Genomic DNA, 19,471 nt, shown 5'->3' on the forward strand with positions numbered 1-19,471 from the left:
GTGAACAACGTTAACAATCTCCTTCAGCCATTTGGCTGAGGGGCTTTGCAGCCAAGCGGCCAGTTCTCCTATATTGACTCACAAGGAGGAGCCTGTGGGGAAAAGCTCAGTTAGCACTGTGACTCACACGCAGGCCTCTCTCGCTCATAAGGGTGTTGTCTGCAGCTATACTCTCGGGCTGACTACTGCTGCCCACAGTGTGGTGACTGTTCATTAAGACATGCTGGCTCCTCTGAGCTAGACCACAGGGCTTGCAGGCTGCTAGACTTTGATTATTACTCTGTAAGTTCTTGCTCAGAAAGGCCATAAAGCTTTTTTCACCCTGTTATTAGAGGCCAGCCCCCACCCCAAGTAGGCCAGTTCTCCTCTCTCACTGCCCAAGGTGGATGTGGCTCGTGATCCTTCAAACTGGAAAGTCCATGAAAATCTCAACATCCTGACTCTCTAGTGTCTGTGATGTCACTCATGGTTTGGCTTTTCTGGAAAATGACCGTGGCTCCTTCCCCAGGATTAAGGGGAAAGACCATCCTCTCACATTTCCCCATACGGAAAGTAATACCCTGTCTTCTCAACTGGCCCCTGAGCTCCTCCAAATTCACCCCGTGCCTCCCCTCCTGCCACACTCAATTCCATGTATATACTGACACTCACACCTCTTAACTATTAGCCAGGCCACTCTGCAACCCTAACTCACATCACCCTCTGCTATCCTTCCCCTGTTCTTGAGCTGCAGTGTGGTTGGGGAAAACACACATACACAAAAATAACACGTATGTGTGTGTGCCTGCAGTGTATGCATGTACACGACACACAGACACAATCCCAGACCAACATTTTCTGACTAGATCCACCATTAATTCATCTACAGTAGATATTTCAAACACCTTCCCTTATAATACTGTTTATTTATCATTAGTTCCTTCCAGCACATGAGCTTAGTTCAACAAATCAAATATTTGCTGGATACAAGAGGCTGGCCCCACTATGAATATGATATGGGCTCTGCTTTCTAAGTACTAACAACCTTGAGAAAGCAAAATGGGTGGAGTAGCAGACACAGATGAAATCACCATTAGCCACAATGTGATTGCTGCTACAAAGGTTGTATGAATCATTCTAAATGGAACCACAGAGAATAAAGGGAAAGGTAACTAATTAGAGATGGAGAGTATGGAAAAAGGAGAATTGAGACTGACTCTCGGGTTCTTGGCTTGGGTGGCCAATTGACAAGGCATGTGAGAGGCATATGAGGAAGTTGTAAGCTTGAATTAAAGGGATTGCAGAAATCTTTTTTTGTCAGTATGTTAGTTTGACATCCCTACAAAATTATTATGGTACTTTGAGGTCCCCACGAAATATCCAAATGATAATATTCCCATGTTTGAAGCTTAGGAAAGAGAGCTGTAATGGGTTTGCACAAGGAGTGTGCCTACAGAATCACAGTACCAATTAAGAAAAACAGAAGCAAAGGAAAAAAACTCAAAAGGCATAAGCATTTAACAGGTAGGCAGACAGTAAGAAATAGAGAAAGAAAGAAAATTAGGTTACTGTTTCTGCCTCATAAATCTATCTGCAGTTGTGTTTTCCTTCTCATTTCAAACTACTTGCTAGACTTTTCTAATTGGATATTGCTGTAACTATCTCAGTACAATTTTCACTGAAAAAAAAAACAGAAGCTTTTACTTCTTTCTTTTTGTGTTAATGTGAGTAAAATAATGCTTTCTTCACAGAAATCTGAAGCCCTTGACTCTCCACCAACAAGCACTCAACTCTGTTTGAGTTTCTCTGTCCTGGCAGGGTCAATGTGTCCTTCACAATTATTCATCCTTTATGAATCTGCTCAGCACATCACCCCTACAGTCCCCACCTAAAGCATTCTCTGATATCATGGCACTCAGTGAGAATTAGGGATTCTCTTCCCTAGGTTTGCTTTATACCCTGCACATAGTTCTACCACTGCATTTATAATAGTTTATAAGTTCTGTAGTTACATTATTTCCTAAGTACCTATTTTTGTTTCTTTGGATGAGGAAATACTTATTTATCTTTGCACTCCCAATAAAATGCAAATGAAATGTTTGTTGAACAGGGACAAACTAAATGTTGAATAAATGAAGGAATAAATGAGCGGAGCTAAGCCAGAAAACAGATTCCTTCTTTTACTGCCTTTTCCACATTAGGTAGAGGCATTTCACATTTTTTCTTGTATCTACATAGCTTTTATCTATAGACGCTCTATAAGTAAGCCTCCTGACCATAATGACCATTTTCTATGTTGTAACGGCCACATATTATGATTTGGAAATCAGAAATCACCCAATTTAGCTCTCATCTCTTTGACATTAATTCTGATACATATGCTCGTTGGGATTTTTAATGGATTTAAAGGGTCAGTCATCTATCAAACTATTTGCCAAGAACTGTCAATGTATAAAGTGTTCTTTGATGCTGAGGATGTGTTGGGGGTAAAGAGGTGGTGATAGTAGGAAAATGAGATGTTAATTTTTGTTTTTACAAAATGTTTGTGTTTGAGATAATATTAAGAGATGATTCTAAGAAACTAATCACTTAAAGCTTATTCTTCTCTGTGTGTATGTGTGAAGCAAAGTATTCTGGGAAAAACAACTCAGGTAGATATTTTGAATATATCTAGATATAAGAGCTAATTATTTGCACAAAGTATAATTTGAACTGATGCATTATAAGTACATGTTTTAAGAAAAATACATTTAATGTTCAACTAATTTAGGGGAAAATAAAAACCCCATAAGTTAAGTCATTGACATCTTGTTAACACTCAATTTATTATAAAGCAACCAAGAGCTTTGTTAGTAATGGTATTTTTTCCTGTGTACAGAGATTTATGAAATAGATTTACTATCATGCCAGGAAAAAGAAGTCAAGAGCTAGAGAAGTGTTTCATCTGACTTGAAACAAGTTCCCTCAAGTCACCGAGTCATAAATTTCAGAACTTTTAAAGGGGAGCTAATTCGAGAACGACATACTATGGCACTGGATAGTGTATGTGTTGACACTCTCTCAAAGCCTTGAAATAAATGTCTTCTAGAAGAATACAATTCTGAAACTGACTTTGTCAGCCTCGGGGAGAGACCGAACAATCCAACAGAAATACAGTTTGCGGTAGCTATTTCTCATTCTGGAAGCTACAATTATCATCATTACTAAACAGAAAACAAACCCTTGATAATGAGGCATAAATACTTGCCTATAGGACTCAGGTACAAGAGTACTAATTTTAGGTAGGATTGATATATAGTCTTCAAGGATGATCTGTGAAAGTGTTTTGGTAAAGCCTGCCTTATTTATTTAGATTTCCCAGAGTGATGGGGAATGGGAATTATCACCAAGGTGCTACAAGTAGGAGACATACTTCTCTCCTGACTCAACTATGCATCCAATGCTTAAGAGCCTCCCTGGTACTCAGCACTGTTCTAGGCACTGGAAACAGAGTGGAAACTAAGCAGACACTCTTCCTATATACTTAGTCCTCAACTAACTTAATCACTAACACTTAAGTAATAATATGAGAAAAGTCACTCAGCAGTTAAGCCCTAAACAAATAGAGGAGAACGTGGTTTCTCTCCACTCCAAGAGGGAGGGGTGCTTGGCAGCTAGGGAAGAAAGGGACTAAAGAGAAGATGCCAACTTACTGGATGTGAAAAACTGGCAAGATCAGAGCTAGGGAGAGAGGGGTATAAAAAACTGGGAAAGGGACAAGAAAGAGGGCACTTTTGACTACAGAAGGAACTCTACTATTTTGTTCACAGTGAATGCCAAACTTCTCTTTCTAGTAGGATGTCAACACTTTATACTTTCCTAGGCACTTCCACTACTCCAACATCAATAGTTCACGTTTGGTAGAGGCTTCCTAACCTGGTGCTGATTCTAGTGCCTCCGTTTTTCAAGAAGAGTTCAACTTCACATTTATACCTGCAATAATAATTAGAGTTCTAACAACTACATTTATTGAACCCGATGTACTATAAACACCGTAGAAGGCTTCACATGCATTTTCCGATTTAATCTTCACAACAGCCCTTTGTGCTGGGTGTTGCTAATCCCATCTAACAGATCTGGAACTAAGACACAGAGAAGTTGTCCAGGTCACACCGCTAGGGGAGCAAGGATTCTGACCTCTAGTTATGCTTTGTGTAAGAGATTTTGTAAATCATATCAAAGAGTCCATCTTTTCCTTAACAACCCCTGGAGTTTCCTCCTAGCCGCTTCTGGTTAACAGAGTCAACTGTCCGTTTAGATCATCTGTGATTTTTTTCTGTGTCTCCTTTACCCAGATAAGCTGCAAACCTGCTGGAAGCAATGAAGAGGCCTTGGGGAGAGAGGCAAGAGGCCTTCACAGAGCCAGCCACCTACATCCCGCTCCAGAACCTCCTTTCCCAGAAGGCAGGCCGCAGGCACCCCGGCTGCAGTGGGGACGCGGATGTCCGCAACACTGTCTTCTCCACTCCACCTGAGCTCCTGGCCCGCGCACATTCACAAAGTTCTGGACCCCTGGGCGGCCTCGGGTGGCCGGGCGCGCTCGCCAGGGGCCGGCAGGTCTCGCTCCGAAGAGCCACCTTTGCCCTGGGGCTGGCGCCGAGCGGCTCACGCTGCTCAGGCCGAGTCCCGCCGGGTGGCCCAGAGCCTCCGTTGTCCCGGCCACTCTCCCGAGAGGAGGGGACGTGAAGGAGAGGGGGGCGGGGCCTGCCACCCAAAGTCCCCAGCCCAGGGACGTCACGGTCCCAGGTGCGTGTGCGACGAGGGGCGGGAGTCCACCGCGCGCCTCCCTCCTCCGAGGAATCCCCACCTCAGCGCCCACGACTCCGGCGGGCTCCCGGTTCCATTTTTTCACGGCGGCCGCACCTGGCACCGCGCCCCGGGGCAGGGCGGCGCGGCGGTCGCGGAGAACGACTGTCGGAGCGGGGGCTCCGGGGCGGAGCCGGGGTCGCGCCCGCGGGGACGCGGGGGAGCCGGCGGCGCCGAGCGAGACGAGCCGCCCCAGGCGAGGGCGCGGCGGCGGCGCGGGTGCGATGGCGCGGAGCGCGGAGGGCGCCGCGCTGCTTCTTCTGGTGAGTGCGGGTAGCGGGGACGCGGAGCCCCGGGCGAGGGCGAGGGCGAGGGCGAGGGCGAGGGCGAGGGCGAGGGCGGGCAACTTGCCCGCCTCCGCCTGGGCAGAGCCCGGAGCCCGGCGCTCCCTCTTTGTGTCCGGAGGGTGGCAAAGGGCCGGGCAAGCTGCGGCGAGCTCGGACCTCGAGGCTTCGGGAAAACCGACCGCGACTCCGCGTTCGTGTGCGGACCTGTCTGAAGTTCTGCTCCACCGGCCGCCACGCTCCGGCCCCAGCGCCTTCCCGGGCTGTGATCTGTGGGTGTAGCGGGCCAGGAGGCGGGAGCGGCTTTCCTGGAGATCGGGGCTTTGTTTGCAGTCTTCTCCCTCCGACGGGCAACATGGAGGCCGGAGCCGGGCCTCCTTCCAGGAGGTTCGCGAAGTTCTCCCCGGTCCCCGGGGCTGCCGCCTCGCATCCGCCTCAGTGAAGCGGCCACACCGGGGAAACACCTGTATTCTTAGACGGCAGCGAAGGGCTACAAATAGGGTTTTCAAAAACCGCATTTTACAATTTAATTTTTGTTTGGTAAAGCCACGGTACCGTTAAAATCACCCACACACAGGTTTAACATCAAGTTCACAAAGTTGGTGTTTTAAAGCAATGTCCTGGTGTTAAAGACAAGAAACATATGTAATGGTAAGATTTTTTTTTTTTCCTTTTTAAAATGTGATAGAAAATCGAAGTGCAGGGCCACAGTTCAACTGACTTTTTGGAAGTTAGGAGAGAAAAGGTCTTGAACCACTGGAAAATGCTGTTCGGTCTCTAGAGCTCTGTTTCTTATGCTTGGTTTCTGTGCTCAGATTGGATTTTAAATGTATTTGTTTTCTGTTTGTTAAAGGAATTGCACATGATTAACAAATGTGCCTGGCTTAGGGGGTTTTGCTAAATGAGATTTGATAAAGTGACAGTTCTCCTAAGTGTGGGTTCATCTTCCTAAGACTTAAAATATATGTTCAGAGAGATGAGATACAAAATCATACTCAGTTTTCTTATATAATGGTTAACAATTTTTATAAACCACACAAGCTCATTCATTATATTAAAAGTTCTAATTTCCAAAAGATTACCTTCTCTCTATGCCAGAATTGCAGTGGGGGAGGGGGAAAATATATATTTATTTTTATTTTAATATATTTATATATTGTTAATACTAGTTGATTATATTGATGGGTATTTTTTTCCTGTTTTGTGTGTGTGTGTGTATGTCACAGGGAAAAACACATGACTAATCCAATCTAGGGATTTCAGTGAACCCTCTCTTGGAATTATATGATAATTAAAACCTCTGGCACACCACTTTGTTTTCTCACTCTATTTACCCATTGTGTATTGTCGAAGTCATTGAGGTAATTTTCAGCTCAAGCTCATTTTGTTAATAAAACTTCTCTGCGATAATTTAGGATTTTCTTTTTGGCCTCCAGAATAATAGAGCAACTAATACCCTCATTGTGATACCTCCTGGCTAAGGAGAATACCAAGCTAATACAGCACCTGGCTTACTCTGAGGGTTAAATATTAAATTCCTTTCACGTAGGAAAAGAAATTGCCTTTATCCTCAGATGGTATAACAGGCAGGCCAATTGAAGTACATTTATGGAGAAATAGGTAATAATTTACACATATTTTCTATGTTAGCAATCCAGTATTTTTACTCTCTTAGCCAATAGCTGAGTTCTTTATAAAGGGATTGTAATTAACTGAACTGGAACAGATTTTGGGGTATTCTTTGTATTTTCTATTATACTTTTTGTGATATAAATTTGAGTATGTTTCTTTTTGGTCAGTGAGCAGTGGACAGTTCCGCATTTTGCCCTCCAGGGTGTTTGAAATTGAAAGTGTCCTCTTTAGTAGAACGGAAAGCAATCATCTGCCAACTTCCTCAAGGAGTTCTTGAGGAAATGGGTCTTTCATAGAAGGGAATATAAATTGTATTCTGTATGGGTCAGAGTTCAGTTGCAGTGCTGATAACAATTCATTGTAGCCAGTTAAAGCAAGAAGGGATTTATTTCAAGGCATTAAGTTGATTGCATAAGTATAGGAAGGATTGAGGAAGGGGACTTCATTTTGAGTTGTCAGTAATGACTTCAAAGCCACACAGCCAAACCCAACCACTTAGGGAACTGGTACCTTTCCTGTGATCAGAAACCAGCACTGCCACCCCCACAGTGTGGAAATTGCCAAGATCTAGATGCTACTTTTGCTGCCAAGTCCAGAGCAGTGCCACATTTACTAGGATGCATGCCAGCTAAATGTACCAGGACCCTACCTCTTGACACCCATTACTCTAGTGATAGACACTAGAGCGGTAATAAGATGGCTGCAGAAACCCAACTACAGCCATATCTCGGCTTGCCAGCAAGCAGAGAATACACATAGCTTCTACCTCCTTCTTTCAGATCTCATGTAAATGAGATTGAACCTAAATCATGTTTAGAACTTCAGCTGCAAGGGAACCTATGACACGTGGTCGTTAGCTTTCCTCTGCAGTTCAGGGAGACACATCAGAAGGGTGATACTGAGTGGCACCCACACAACTATCACATAGTCATTTGAGGCCAACTCTATCAAAATGGAAAGCAGAAATAATTTTATGAATAAAACCAATCTCTCCTCTTCAAGGGTTTTTTTTTTTGTTGTTTGTTTGTTTTGTTTTTTGTTTTTTTTACCTGGGATCCACCAACTACCAAATACTCCAAAGGTGGAATTCACAGGGTCCTTAGACATGGCTGGGAATAAATTTCATATCTGTTTTAACTAATCTCTATCTGAATTTAGCATTTTTTTAAAATTATGAGTGTAAGAAAGACACTGCCTTAGAATTAGTGGTACATGGACGTGTGGGTGGCTTAGTCAGTTGGGAGTCCGACTTCAGCTCAGGTCATGATCTCACGGCTTCTGAGTTCGAGCCCCATATCAGGCTCTGTGCTGACAGCTTAGAGTCTGGAGCTTGCTTCGGATTCTGGGTCTCCCTCTCTCTCTGCCCTCCCCTGCTCATGCTCTGTCTCTCTCTCTTTCAAAAATAAACATTAAAAAACATTTTTTTAATAATCCCTTTGGTTTACAAAAAAAATAATAATAATTAGCAGTACCTGTGTCTTTGTCACAATAGAATTCACAAATATTGTCACATCATACTACAGTTATCTGAAAGTACCCTTTATTCTCATCACTAATAAACTTTCTTTTAGACCTAATTATTAATGTGTTGATAATGCAGTGCATGATATCACTGTACCACAGATTGGTGTTTCTTAAATTTTGACAACTATTTCGATATACGGGATTCATTCATAATCCAATGCTTTTAATTATGTAAATTTAAAAATAGTATTAGGAGAAAGGGCCATAGACTTCACCAGGCTGCTAAAGAGGGCACTTGGAGAGATTTTCCAGTGGCTGCCTCAATTTTGCCTTTGACTAAGTAAGCTTAGTTTTTAAAAGTCAAACATTTTAAGGATTCCATTATTGCAAATTGTGTTAGGAACAGTTATATTTACTGGTGTATTAGCTTGTTAGGGTTGCTATAACAAAGTACCAAAAATTGGGTGGTTTCAAACAGCAGAAATTTATCTCACAGTTCTAGATGTTACAAGTCCGAAATCAAGGGCTACATTCCCTCTTAAATCTGTAGGTTTCCTTCCTTGTCTTTTCCTGGTGTTTGGTAGTTCGCCCACAATCTCTAGCTTTCCTGCCCTCTTAGATACATCACTTCTATCCTCCATCTTCACTTAACATCCTTCCTATGTCTTTTCCTATCATCTTACTCTACACACATCTGAGTCTACGTCCAAATTTCCCCTTTTTATAAATACACTGATCGTGTTGGATTAGGGCTCATGCTAGTGACCTCAGCTGGGTTAAATCTGCAAAGACCCTGTTCCAAATAAGGTCACATTCTGAGATATTAGGGGTTAGGACTTCACCATATGTTCTTTTAAGAGATATATAGTTCAATACATAACAAGTAAGTTCAACTATAAATTATAAAAATTGCCATTATGCTTAATGTTTTAATATACGACTGGATAACAGAATTTAGAGTAAATTCAAGTATAATTTAGATGATATGTATTGAAGCCTGTAAGAGTAATCAGTTACATCCAGGGATTTTAGAAACATGATTTCACATTTGTTTTTGTTTCTAAAAATTAAAAAGTTATGGCAAAATGTCAGCTCTTAACAGAAAATTCTTTAATACTGAACTTAGAGGGAATTATGATTAAAAAAAAAGTATGAGCATTCATTTGGGCTAAATTCTTCCCAATCATTAGACAGACCTGATGAACTAAATTAAAATCCCTAAGGCTGAGGTCCAGAAATATGTATTGATAGAAACTTTCCAGTTAATCTAATTATCAGACATATAGAAGAGTAAGAATTACTGCTCTCAATTTTGCAAAATAGTTTATTCATGGATGAAGCATGCCCATATTTATATGGAAAAAATTATACATTGAACAGCAATTGGTATTTTTAAACTGCCAAATTGTAGTAAAAATCAGAAGCCTTAATTGAAATCATAAATGAGCTTTAGATCAATTTGAGCATGTCTTAGTCACAGCTTTTTTTCCCCTGTTTTTCAAAGTGCCACAAATTTTAATAGTTGAATAACATTTTTCAAATATATATGATGAGAGACTGTTTTCTCAGTTAATTTATCTTAAAGTATCAAATGTATACCACATATGACATTGTACTATTTTTGTTTATTTCAAATTATTAAAAATTATTAAGATTTTTATTATATGCAAAGCTTAGGGATTAGAGCCAAGGAATCTAGAACACCAGTATTTATACCATAGTCAAATGGTAATATGGTAATACTCACAAGAAAAGAAACTATGTAGAAACTAACCAAGGTGTTTAGTGACACCTTGCTCAATTTTAAACAACATACCTGACATTGGGAGATCATGAAAAAACCAGACATGTTCTGTCATCATGGTGTTTATGGTCTAGTAAATAAGTAAATGGCTAATTTCCAATTGGGTTATAGTCAGAAGAGCAATGATAAAAAGAATAGACACTACTATGGAGCTTACAGGAGGAGCTCCAGCACTGACCATCCCAGCCAAGATCTGAGAATAATTATAAATTAATGAAATCTGAAGAGAAGAAGGGAGAAGAATGTTCCAGGTAGAGAAAAGAGCATTTGCAAAGGCCTGAAGACAAGGGCACGTGCTTAGAAGAAATGAAAGAGTTCATTGTAGCTGGAATGTAAGGCAAAACAACATACAGAAAGATGAGTGCAGCCTTCCTGATACCAAGGGAAGCCACAAAAGACTAATTAACAAGTAAGCATTTTTAGGGAGGTGTTCAAATTATTAAGAAATTAAAAAGATGAATTTTGGTTGAGTCGGTCAGGAAAGGGTCAAGAAAGAAGAGAGTTGTTGACCAATTGGGAACAATTTTGCCTCATTTTTTTTTTTTCAAAAGAGATTTTTCCAAAATTTAGGATGTTGTAACCAAAGACAGGCAGAAAAGCCCATACAGTACAATGGAGGGAGGGTGCAGCCCAGTAGGAGGATTGTTTTAGGAGCAAGTGTTCTCAAGGAAATATTGGGGGACTAAGATTTGAAAGGGGCATTTTGGTTGTCCTAAGGCCCAAGATGCTACTGGTAGTTAATACTTCCAATCCAGGGATGCTAAGCCTCCAGCATTCTTCAGAACCTTCAAGAAGAATTTAGCTACTCATGAATACCTATAGCACTCCCACTGAGAAATGGTGATAGACAAATAGTGAGAGATTCTATTTAGGGATTCATCTCATCTCTGTTCTCTTTTGAAAATGCAAATATCAGGACAACTGGGTTGCTCAGTCACTTGAGTGTCCAACTCTTGATTTTGGCTCAGGTCATGATCCCTGGTTTGTGGGATCTAGCCCTGTATCTGCCTCCATGCTAAGCATGGAGCCTGCTTGGAATTCTTTCTCTTTCCCTCTGCCCCTCTCCCCCACTAGCACTCTCTCTCTCTCTAAAATAAAAGAAAAAAAAAAAACAAGAAAATGCAAATATCTCTGGTTAATTGAAACTTGATACATTCATTCATTCAGCAAATATTACTGAGCATCTACTCTGTGCCAAACACGTCTATGGCTCACATCAGAATCACACCTGCATGACAATTATTTTCATCAGCTAAGCAGGTGCTGCCTGGCTGAATGGAGAATGAGAGGGCAAATTTGGGTGGAAATGAGATAAGAAGAGAGTTCAGATATCCGCTCTTCTAAAGTACCTCCATCCCATTACTCTTTCAAGTTCCCCACAATGCAAACTAAAAAAATAGAATAAAATTAGGAGGAGGGTTCAGATGGCAATGTAGAAAAATCCTGATCTCACCTCTTCCCACAGACACAATAAATCCACAACTATATATGGAATAATTCCCTGTGAAGGGGACCTAGAAATTGGGTCCCTCCACAGCAGGGGACAGCAACAAGGTAAGTAGAAGAGGACAACAGTAGTAGATATGGTTGCATATCTACAATGATAAGTTAAGGAATGCACAAAATAATAAGACATATAAATATCACATCAAAAACATAAAACATGAGGTGGGGGGCAGAAATGTAGTCCTTTTAGAAAGCATTCAAACTTAAGTGACCACCAACTTAAAATAGATGGTTATGTACATAGGTTGTTATATATGAACCTCATAGTAACCACAGCCAAAAACCTATAATAGATACACAAATAAAGTGAAAGGATTCCAAACAGCACCAAAGAAAGTCACAAATCATAAGAGAAGAAGAAAAGAACAGAGAACTACAGAAACAACCAGAAAACAATGAACAAAATGGCAATAAATACATACCTATCAATAATTAATTTAAATGTAAATGGACTATCTGCTCCAATCCAAAGACACAGAGTGGCTAAATGGGTAAAAAACATCAAGACCCATCTATATGCTGCCTACAAGAAACTCACTTCATACCTAAATACATACACAGACTGAAAGGGAAGATGTAGAAAAACATTCCATATACATGGAAACAGAAAGCAATCTGGGGGTAGCAATACTTAGACAAAATAGACTTCAAAACAAAGGCTGTAACAAGAGATAAAGAAGGGGATCACATAATGATAAAGGGGTCAATTCAACACAAAGATACACCACTTGTAAATACTTATGCATCCAACACAGGAGCACCTAAATACATAAAGCAAATATTGACAGACACAGAGGGAGAAATTGGTGGTAATACAGTAACAGTAAAGGACTTTAACACCTCACTTACATCAATGGATAGATCATCTAGAACCAAAATTAAGAAGGAAACATTGACCTTGAATGACACAATAGACCAGATGGACTTAATAGATTATTACAGAATGTTTTCATCCAAAAACAGAAGAATACACATTCTTCTCCAGTGCACGTGGAACATTCTCCAGGATAGATCACATGTTAGGCCACAAAACAAATCTCAATAAATTTAAGATTGAAATCATATTAAGCATTTTTTCTGACCCAATGGTATGAAACTAGAAATCAACTGCAAGAAGAAATCTGGAAAAAACACAAACACATAAAGATTCAAACATGTTACTAAACATCTATTGGGCCAATGAAGAAATCAAAGAGGAAAGGGGTGCCTGGACGGCTCTGTCAGTTGAGTAGCTGACTCTTGATGTTAGCTTAGGTCATGATCGCAGGTCATGGGATCAAGCCCTGCATCGGGCTCCACACTGATCATGGAACCTGCTTGGGATTCTCTCTCTCCCTTTGCCCCTTTCCCCTGCCCGTGCACTCTCTCTCTGTTAAAAAAAAAAAAAAAAAAAAAGAGAGAGAGAGAGAAAGAAAGAAAGAAAGAAAAAATTAAAAAGTACTTTGAGAGAAACAAAAATGAAAACACAATGTTCCAAAAGTCTATGGGATATAGCAAAAGCAGCTTTAAGAGGGAATCTTATAATAATACAAGCCCATCTCAAGAAACAAGAGAAATTTCAAATTTAATTAATTAATTTAACCTTTCACCTGAAGGAACTAGAAAAAGAATAAAGCCTGAAGTTAGTAGAAGGAAGGAAGTAATAAAGATCAGAGCAGAAACATCTTAAATAGAAAAGAAACTACGAGCTGGTTTTTTAAAAGATAAAATTGATAAACCTTTAAAAGATAAAATTGATCAAGAAAAGTATCAGATCCCAAATAAATAAAGTCAGAAATGAGAAGTTAAAACCAATACCACAGAAATACAAATGATCATGAGACTGCTATGAACAATTTACATACCAACAAATTGGCAGCAAAGAAGAAATGGTTAAATTCCTGGAAATATACAGTCATCCAAGACTGATCATGTAAATTGGTACAGCCACTATAGAAAATAGTATGGAGGTTCCTCAAAAAATTAAAAATAGAATTACCGTATGACCCAACAATTCCTCTTCTAGGTATTTCTCCGAAGAAAATGAAAACACTAACTGAAAAATACATATGTGCCCATATGTTCATTGCAAGGCAACACATGGAATTTGCCTAAATGTCCCATCGATAAATGGATGTGATACACACACACACACACACACACACACACACACACACACACATCAACTGACCCACTGCGTCCCATGCAGTGCCCTACTTTTTTGTCTAGTATCTTTCCTCCCTACTCAAAAGGTTTCCCCAAGATCTAAGCTTAACAGGTTTACAATCTGCGCTCTGAGAATTGCATCCTTCTAGCCATTCAGATTTTCAGGATCCTCTCACCCCTTCCCGTATCCTCCATGTATGAAGCATTGTCAAGGATTAGCTCTGTCCTAATGAAGACCTGCCTTCTCTTGGGGCACCTGGTTGGCTCAGTCGGTTGAGTGTCCAACTTTGACTCAGGTCATGACCTCATGGTTTGTGAGTTCGAGCCCCACATCAGGCTCTGTGTTGACAGCTCAGAGCCTGGAGCCTGCTTCGGATTCTGTCTCCCTCTCTCTCTGCCCCTCCCCTGCTCATGCTGTCTCTCTCTTTCTCAAAAATAAATAAATAAACATTAAAAATAAATAAATACTTGCCTTCACCCATCCATCCTTGTGCCATTCCTCTGTGCTGTTCCTCATTTTATCTCCTCTGGCTTATTACTCTAATGTTCAAAGTGTCACCTGCCTTTCATCTTCCACAGTACTGCCAGAAAACCTCTGGAGCTCTAGTGTTAGAGTATCCCTAATCAGAACTTGTCAATGACTCCCACTTATAAGATCAGTGAAGAATTTTAGCACAACTTTTTGTCCTTATTTTCTATGTACCACTGTAACACAGTCTAGGTGCCAAACTGCCAAACTTCTTGTTCTTTGCCCTCCATCTCCATGTAGTGGCACATGCTGCCTTTGAATGGATCGTTTCCATCCTCCTGCAATCTGCACAGATTCTGCTCCCTCTCAAGGCCAAGCCCACTGCCACCTCCTTCCCTAAACCTCTCCTGATTCCCCTAGCAGAAAGTGGTTTCTACATTTCCCCAGAACTGTTTTTGCAACTGTCATTTGCACAATTAACTTTTTCTACCCTATGTTATAGTTATTTGTATATTCTTTATCTCTCCTACTACACTGTGAGTTTCAGAGCAGAATCTAAATGTCATTTGTCTATACACTAGCTAATTGTCTGGGACACAGTAGTAGTCTTTAAAAACCCAAGAGTTGGGGCATCTGGGTGGTTCAGTCGATTAAGCATCAGGCTCTTGACTTCAGCTCAGGTTATGATCTCACGGTTGGTGAGTCTGAGTCCCACATCAGGCTTAATGCTGATAAATGTGGAACCCGCTTGGGATTCTCTCCATCTACGTCTCTTCCCCTCCCAACTCGTGCTCTCTTTCTCTCTCAAAATAAATAAGTTAAAAAAAAGAGTCAAAGCATCTTTCTATGTTTGGGAAAGCTGGAATAATGTGAATTTCCTTTGTTTAAAAAATATATTTACTGGGGTACCTGGATGGCTCAGTTGGTTAAGTATCCAACTTTGGCTCAGGTCATGATCTGGCAGTTCATGGGTTCAAGCCATGCATTGGGCTCTGTGCTGACAGCTCAGAGCTCAGAACCTGGAGCCTTTTTTGGATTCTGTGTTTCCCTCTGTCTCTGCCCTCACCCCCTGTTCTCTTTCTCTTTCTTTCTTTCTCTCTCTCTCTCTTTCTCTCAAAAATAAATAAGCATTAAAAATTTTTTTAAAAACATATTTACTGTCTAATTAGTCATCAGTCTGACCTGAACTTCCAGATTATTGATTTAGTTTCATTACAAATTAGAATTTTTCTACAAAGGAAAGAAAAGAGAGACAAAAAATGTAAATTAAGATTTGCCTAATTTCACAGGTAATAGTCCTGCAAAAAGATTCATACAACTTTCTAAAGCCCTTGATTTTCACAGTTTTTAATTTTGCCTTCACTTATTTGAGGCCAATTGAAAATGCCTGTTTTCCAGTTTGAACCTTGGAGTACACTGTTGCCTTACTGACAGACCAGTGCCATCTAATGGTGAAGAGGGACAGTCTGAAGCTCGTGATTTTCTTAAACTTCGGGGGATGGAAATCTGGTTTCTTCATTTTTTTAGTGTAATTTTCAGGAATATATTACAGCAAAAAGGTGGAAACAGCATCATTTTTGTCTATCAAATTATGTGAGATAATTTATATAGATTTACTAAGATTTTTCCTGATTCCAAAAGCATTCATAGCAGTTATAGAAAACAAATAACGATAAAATGGTAAAATATTTCAAAAATAATAAATGCTCAAGATCAGCAAAACTTAAACTAGAAAAGATGTAAAAGAGGAGGAAACACTATTTAAAGTAATCCTGTTATATTGATTACTACTTCTAAAATGAAAAATCTTCTTGTGATAGAAATCACTCAGTTCCTGTATTTCCTAGTTTAGAATCTATCGTTTCACACGTCTTTGTAGTTGAGGATTTATTATCCAGTCAATGAATTATCCAGGCTCATTCTTCCCTTTCCTTTGCTACTCTGGTTTTATACAATGGTTTTCAAAAGTGTGATCAGACCTTAAGCATCAGCATAACCAGGAAACTACAGATTCTTATGCCCCTGATTCACAGACTGATAACTGGAAATTCTCTGCTGGAACCTGGCAGTCTGTATTTTAACAAGGCGATTCTGATGCCACGCAAGCTTGAGAACCACTGCTAACATCCCTATTAGAAAATAATTGGGAAGAAAAAAGATTAAATATTTTGAAAGCTTACATTTAATTACTTGTTAGCAACTCTGATTTTAAAAAAAAAATGTTTTAAGGACCAAATAAAATAACATGGACTTTTATGGACCTTCAGTTTAAATGTCTATATCCAGGAAGATATAGGAGCAGTCTATGATGACACAAAACTCAACTTAAAGTGAGAATTCGTAATGTGACCTAACAACTCAAGGGTAGCACAGCATTGCCAAATCCACATTTTAAAATTTTGGGGGGCAGTTAATAATTCCAAAGAAAATATCTTCTTCTTTAAAGCTTCTTTAAAGTCATCAATATGACTCACTCAAAGCCCTATTTGTTACATTAAGATTAACCCAAACATTATAAGAGTAGGTGAAAGGTTATGACAAATCATATAATTTATTACATTCAGTCTTAAAGTATGTAGTTTTACTATCTAAAATTCAAGCTCAGAATTGAAACATTAAAGTTAAAAATACTGCTTTTCTTGGCTATTGAGGTTTTTTTTAAGTACCAACTGTGAAAACAAATACAAGTGTATATATAAATTCAGTTTTTTTGTTTTTTACATTTTTTTAATGTTTATATTTGAGAGAGTGTGGGTGGGGGAGGGGCAGAGAGAGACAGAGACAGAATCTGAAGCAGACTCCAGGCTCTAAGCTGTCAGCACAGAGAACAATGCAAGGCCCAAACCCATGAGCCATGAAATCATGACCTGGGCAAAAGTCGGATGCTTAACTGACTGAGCCACCCAGGTCCCCCGTGATTAGTTTTTTTAATAAAGCTACTCTAGGAATTGTCTTTAATGTATGGTCACATATAAGTTGAATAAAATATTATAGACATTTTTAAGTTGGTATTTTCTAAATGAATTATAATGTTTAGCCATAAAAAAAGACATTTTGTAAAAACTACGTCCCCTCCCTCAAGAAAAAAAAAATTAAGCAAGATTAAGAGAAAGAGTATAGTAGGTGAAATTCTAACATAAATCTGACCCTATCAGGTTGATCAGAGTAGCTCACCAAAATTACTGGTCCACTCTTACTGCACTGGGTCACTTGAACCTAAGTTTATGTCATTACAGAGGTCCTGCCACGACCTTCTTGGGGCTACAGAGGCTAGTCTAGCTCTGTCTATACAAATAGAAAAATCAGGATATGCGATCATGGAAATAAACAAGTGGCATCCATGGCCCTAATGTCATTTTATTTCTATTAGATTATTTTTGCCAAAGCTGACAAAGCTTAGGAATGGATTGGGGATAAACCAAGGATCCTTGGGAGCAGTTTCTGGTTTTGCCTTCCACACAGTAAAATGGAGAAACAAAGAATTTTAACACCTTCTTCTTCTTTGAAAGGGTGGGTGAGAATGGAGAATAACACAGGTGTTCCTGTGATTATCCAGGGGATGGGCATGAGTTTGACTAACAACAACAGGTACATGCTAGATCATCTCTGTTTGAGTCCTTAAGATTGTCTATTGACCACACTACCGACTTGCCAGAATAGAAATAAGCCATTAGAATAGAATGCCTCAAGTTTGGAATGGTGTTTAAACTACTTTGTATCCCTCTACATTTATCTCTAATAAGATATCTACTGGTCTGAGATATTAACGTGTAAGGAGTCACCTTACTATGGACTCAGAAACATGGAATAAATCTTCAAGATCATCTATTTCAGATCAAAAATGAATTAATCAGGAGGAGATGTCATCTAGTGACTCATAAGTCCTCCTGAATTCTGCTTGTTAAACTCATAAAGGTGACTTCATAATAGGAAGTCTTTTAAAGGTGCTGACCTTGAGAACAAACAGTACATTGACTAATCATTTTTTGCAGTGATGTTTGATTTGCCCTCATGCCTCTGCCAAAAGAAAAATTATTTTCTTGCCAGTTACCAGGAAGTCCAGTTTGGCAAGATGAGTAGCATCCAGTGGTAAAAATAAAAACTTTTTTTTTTTAACTTTAGTAAATTGGAAAAGCTTTTGAAGGATTTTTATGGTTTATATAAAAATACGACTTCTTTGGGGCGCCTGGGTGGCGCAGTCGGTTAAGCGTCCGACTTCAGCCAGGTCACGATCTCGCGGTCCGTGAGTTCGAGACCCGCGTCGGGCTCTGGGCTGATGGCTCAGAGCCTGGAGCCTGTTTCCGATTCTGTGTCTCCCTCTCTCTCTGCCCCTCCCCCGTTCATGCTCTGTCTCTCTCTGTCCCCAAAATAAATAAACGTTGAAAAAAAAAATACAACTTCTTTGGGTGCAAAGACTAGAAGTTTATTTTTCCTTTTCAGTCTTTTTTTTTTAAGTTTATTCATTTATTGAGAGAGAGAGAGAGAGAGAGAGAGAGCGAGCGTGTGAGCAGGGAAAGGGCAGAGAGAGGGAAAGAGAGGGAGAGAGAGAGAATCCCAGCAGGCTCTGCACTGCTAGAGCCTGAAGCGGGGCTCAAACCCTCGAACCGTGAGATCATGACCTGAGCCGAAGTCAAGAGCCAGATGCTTAACCGACTGAGACACCCAGGCTCCCCTCTCTTCAGTATTAAAGGCATTTTGCACACGAAACTTTTCTGTCGCCAAGTTCCTGTGAGAAAAAAACTATAGATTTCATACTTGGGAGAAGCCATAATGGTCATCTCGTCCAGGCATTCTTGCGATGCTTGAAACCCTTTTACCATATCCCCACAGGATGTCACTTAAACTTACAGAGCTGGAAATGTTCAAAGGCAAGTGGGAAGAAGTAGGAATGGAGGACAGAAGTCAGAGTGTCAGTTATTCCACTTACATTGCCTGCAGTTTGGAAATTTGCATAAATCCATGGTCTCCTGAAATTTGTATGACCTTCTTGGTTAGGTATTATAGTAGCTTCCTATCAAAGACACATGGTCTAAATCAAGGTATTTCAACCTCAGCATTTTGTCATTTGGAGCCAGATAATGCTTTGTTGGGGGAGCCTATCCTGTGCATAATAGGATATTGAGCAGCATCTCTGGTCTCTACCCACTAGATGCCAGTAGCACCTCACCCTGGTTTGACAACCTCCCTGCCCTCCACACTCGTTTGAAAACCAAAAACGTCTGCAGATGTTACCAAATGTCCCAGATGGCTCCAGGGTGGGGGAGGAAGTTGTATATGAAATCCCCCCCCCCCCCCCCCCCCCCCCCCCACTGAGAACTGCTTGTACAAATTAAGGAAGTGCTC

The 19,471-nt window shown here is 40.2% G+C and overlaps 2 protein-coding genes across 3 annotated transcripts in view; one reads left to right on the forward strand and one right to left on the reverse strand.

Annotated features, from left to right (window-relative positions):
• DSC1 (desmocollin 1) overlaps positions 1-4,483 on the reverse strand; it is a 357,277-nt gene extending 352,794 nt beyond the window's left edge. The window contains exon 1 of one of the 2 annotated variants that reach the window (XM_047828394.1): positions 4,389-4,483. The gene's annotated coding sequence lies outside the window, so the exon portion shown is untranslated. The remainder of the gene's footprint in view (positions 1-4,388) is intronic. The other variant, XM_047828396.1, reaches the window with a different exon arrangement.
• DSG2 (desmoglein 2) overlaps positions 4,409-19,471 on the forward strand; it is a 50,999-nt gene continuing 35,936 nt past the window's right edge. The window contains 2 exon segments of the mRNA XM_047828391.1: positions 4,409-4,710; positions 4,712-5,087. Coding sequence (XP_047684347.1) covers positions 4,460-4,710; positions 4,712-5,087 — 627 coding nt within the window. The 5' untranslated portion in view covers positions 4,409-4,459.

This window comes from Prionailurus viverrinus, chromosome D3, assembly GCF_022837055.1.
Source record: "Prionailurus viverrinus isolate Anna chromosome D3, UM_Priviv_1.0, whole genome shotgun sequence".
In the NCBI taxonomy this organism is placed as follows: Eukaryota; Metazoa; Chordata; class Mammalia; order Carnivora; family Felidae; genus Prionailurus; species Prionailurus viverrinus.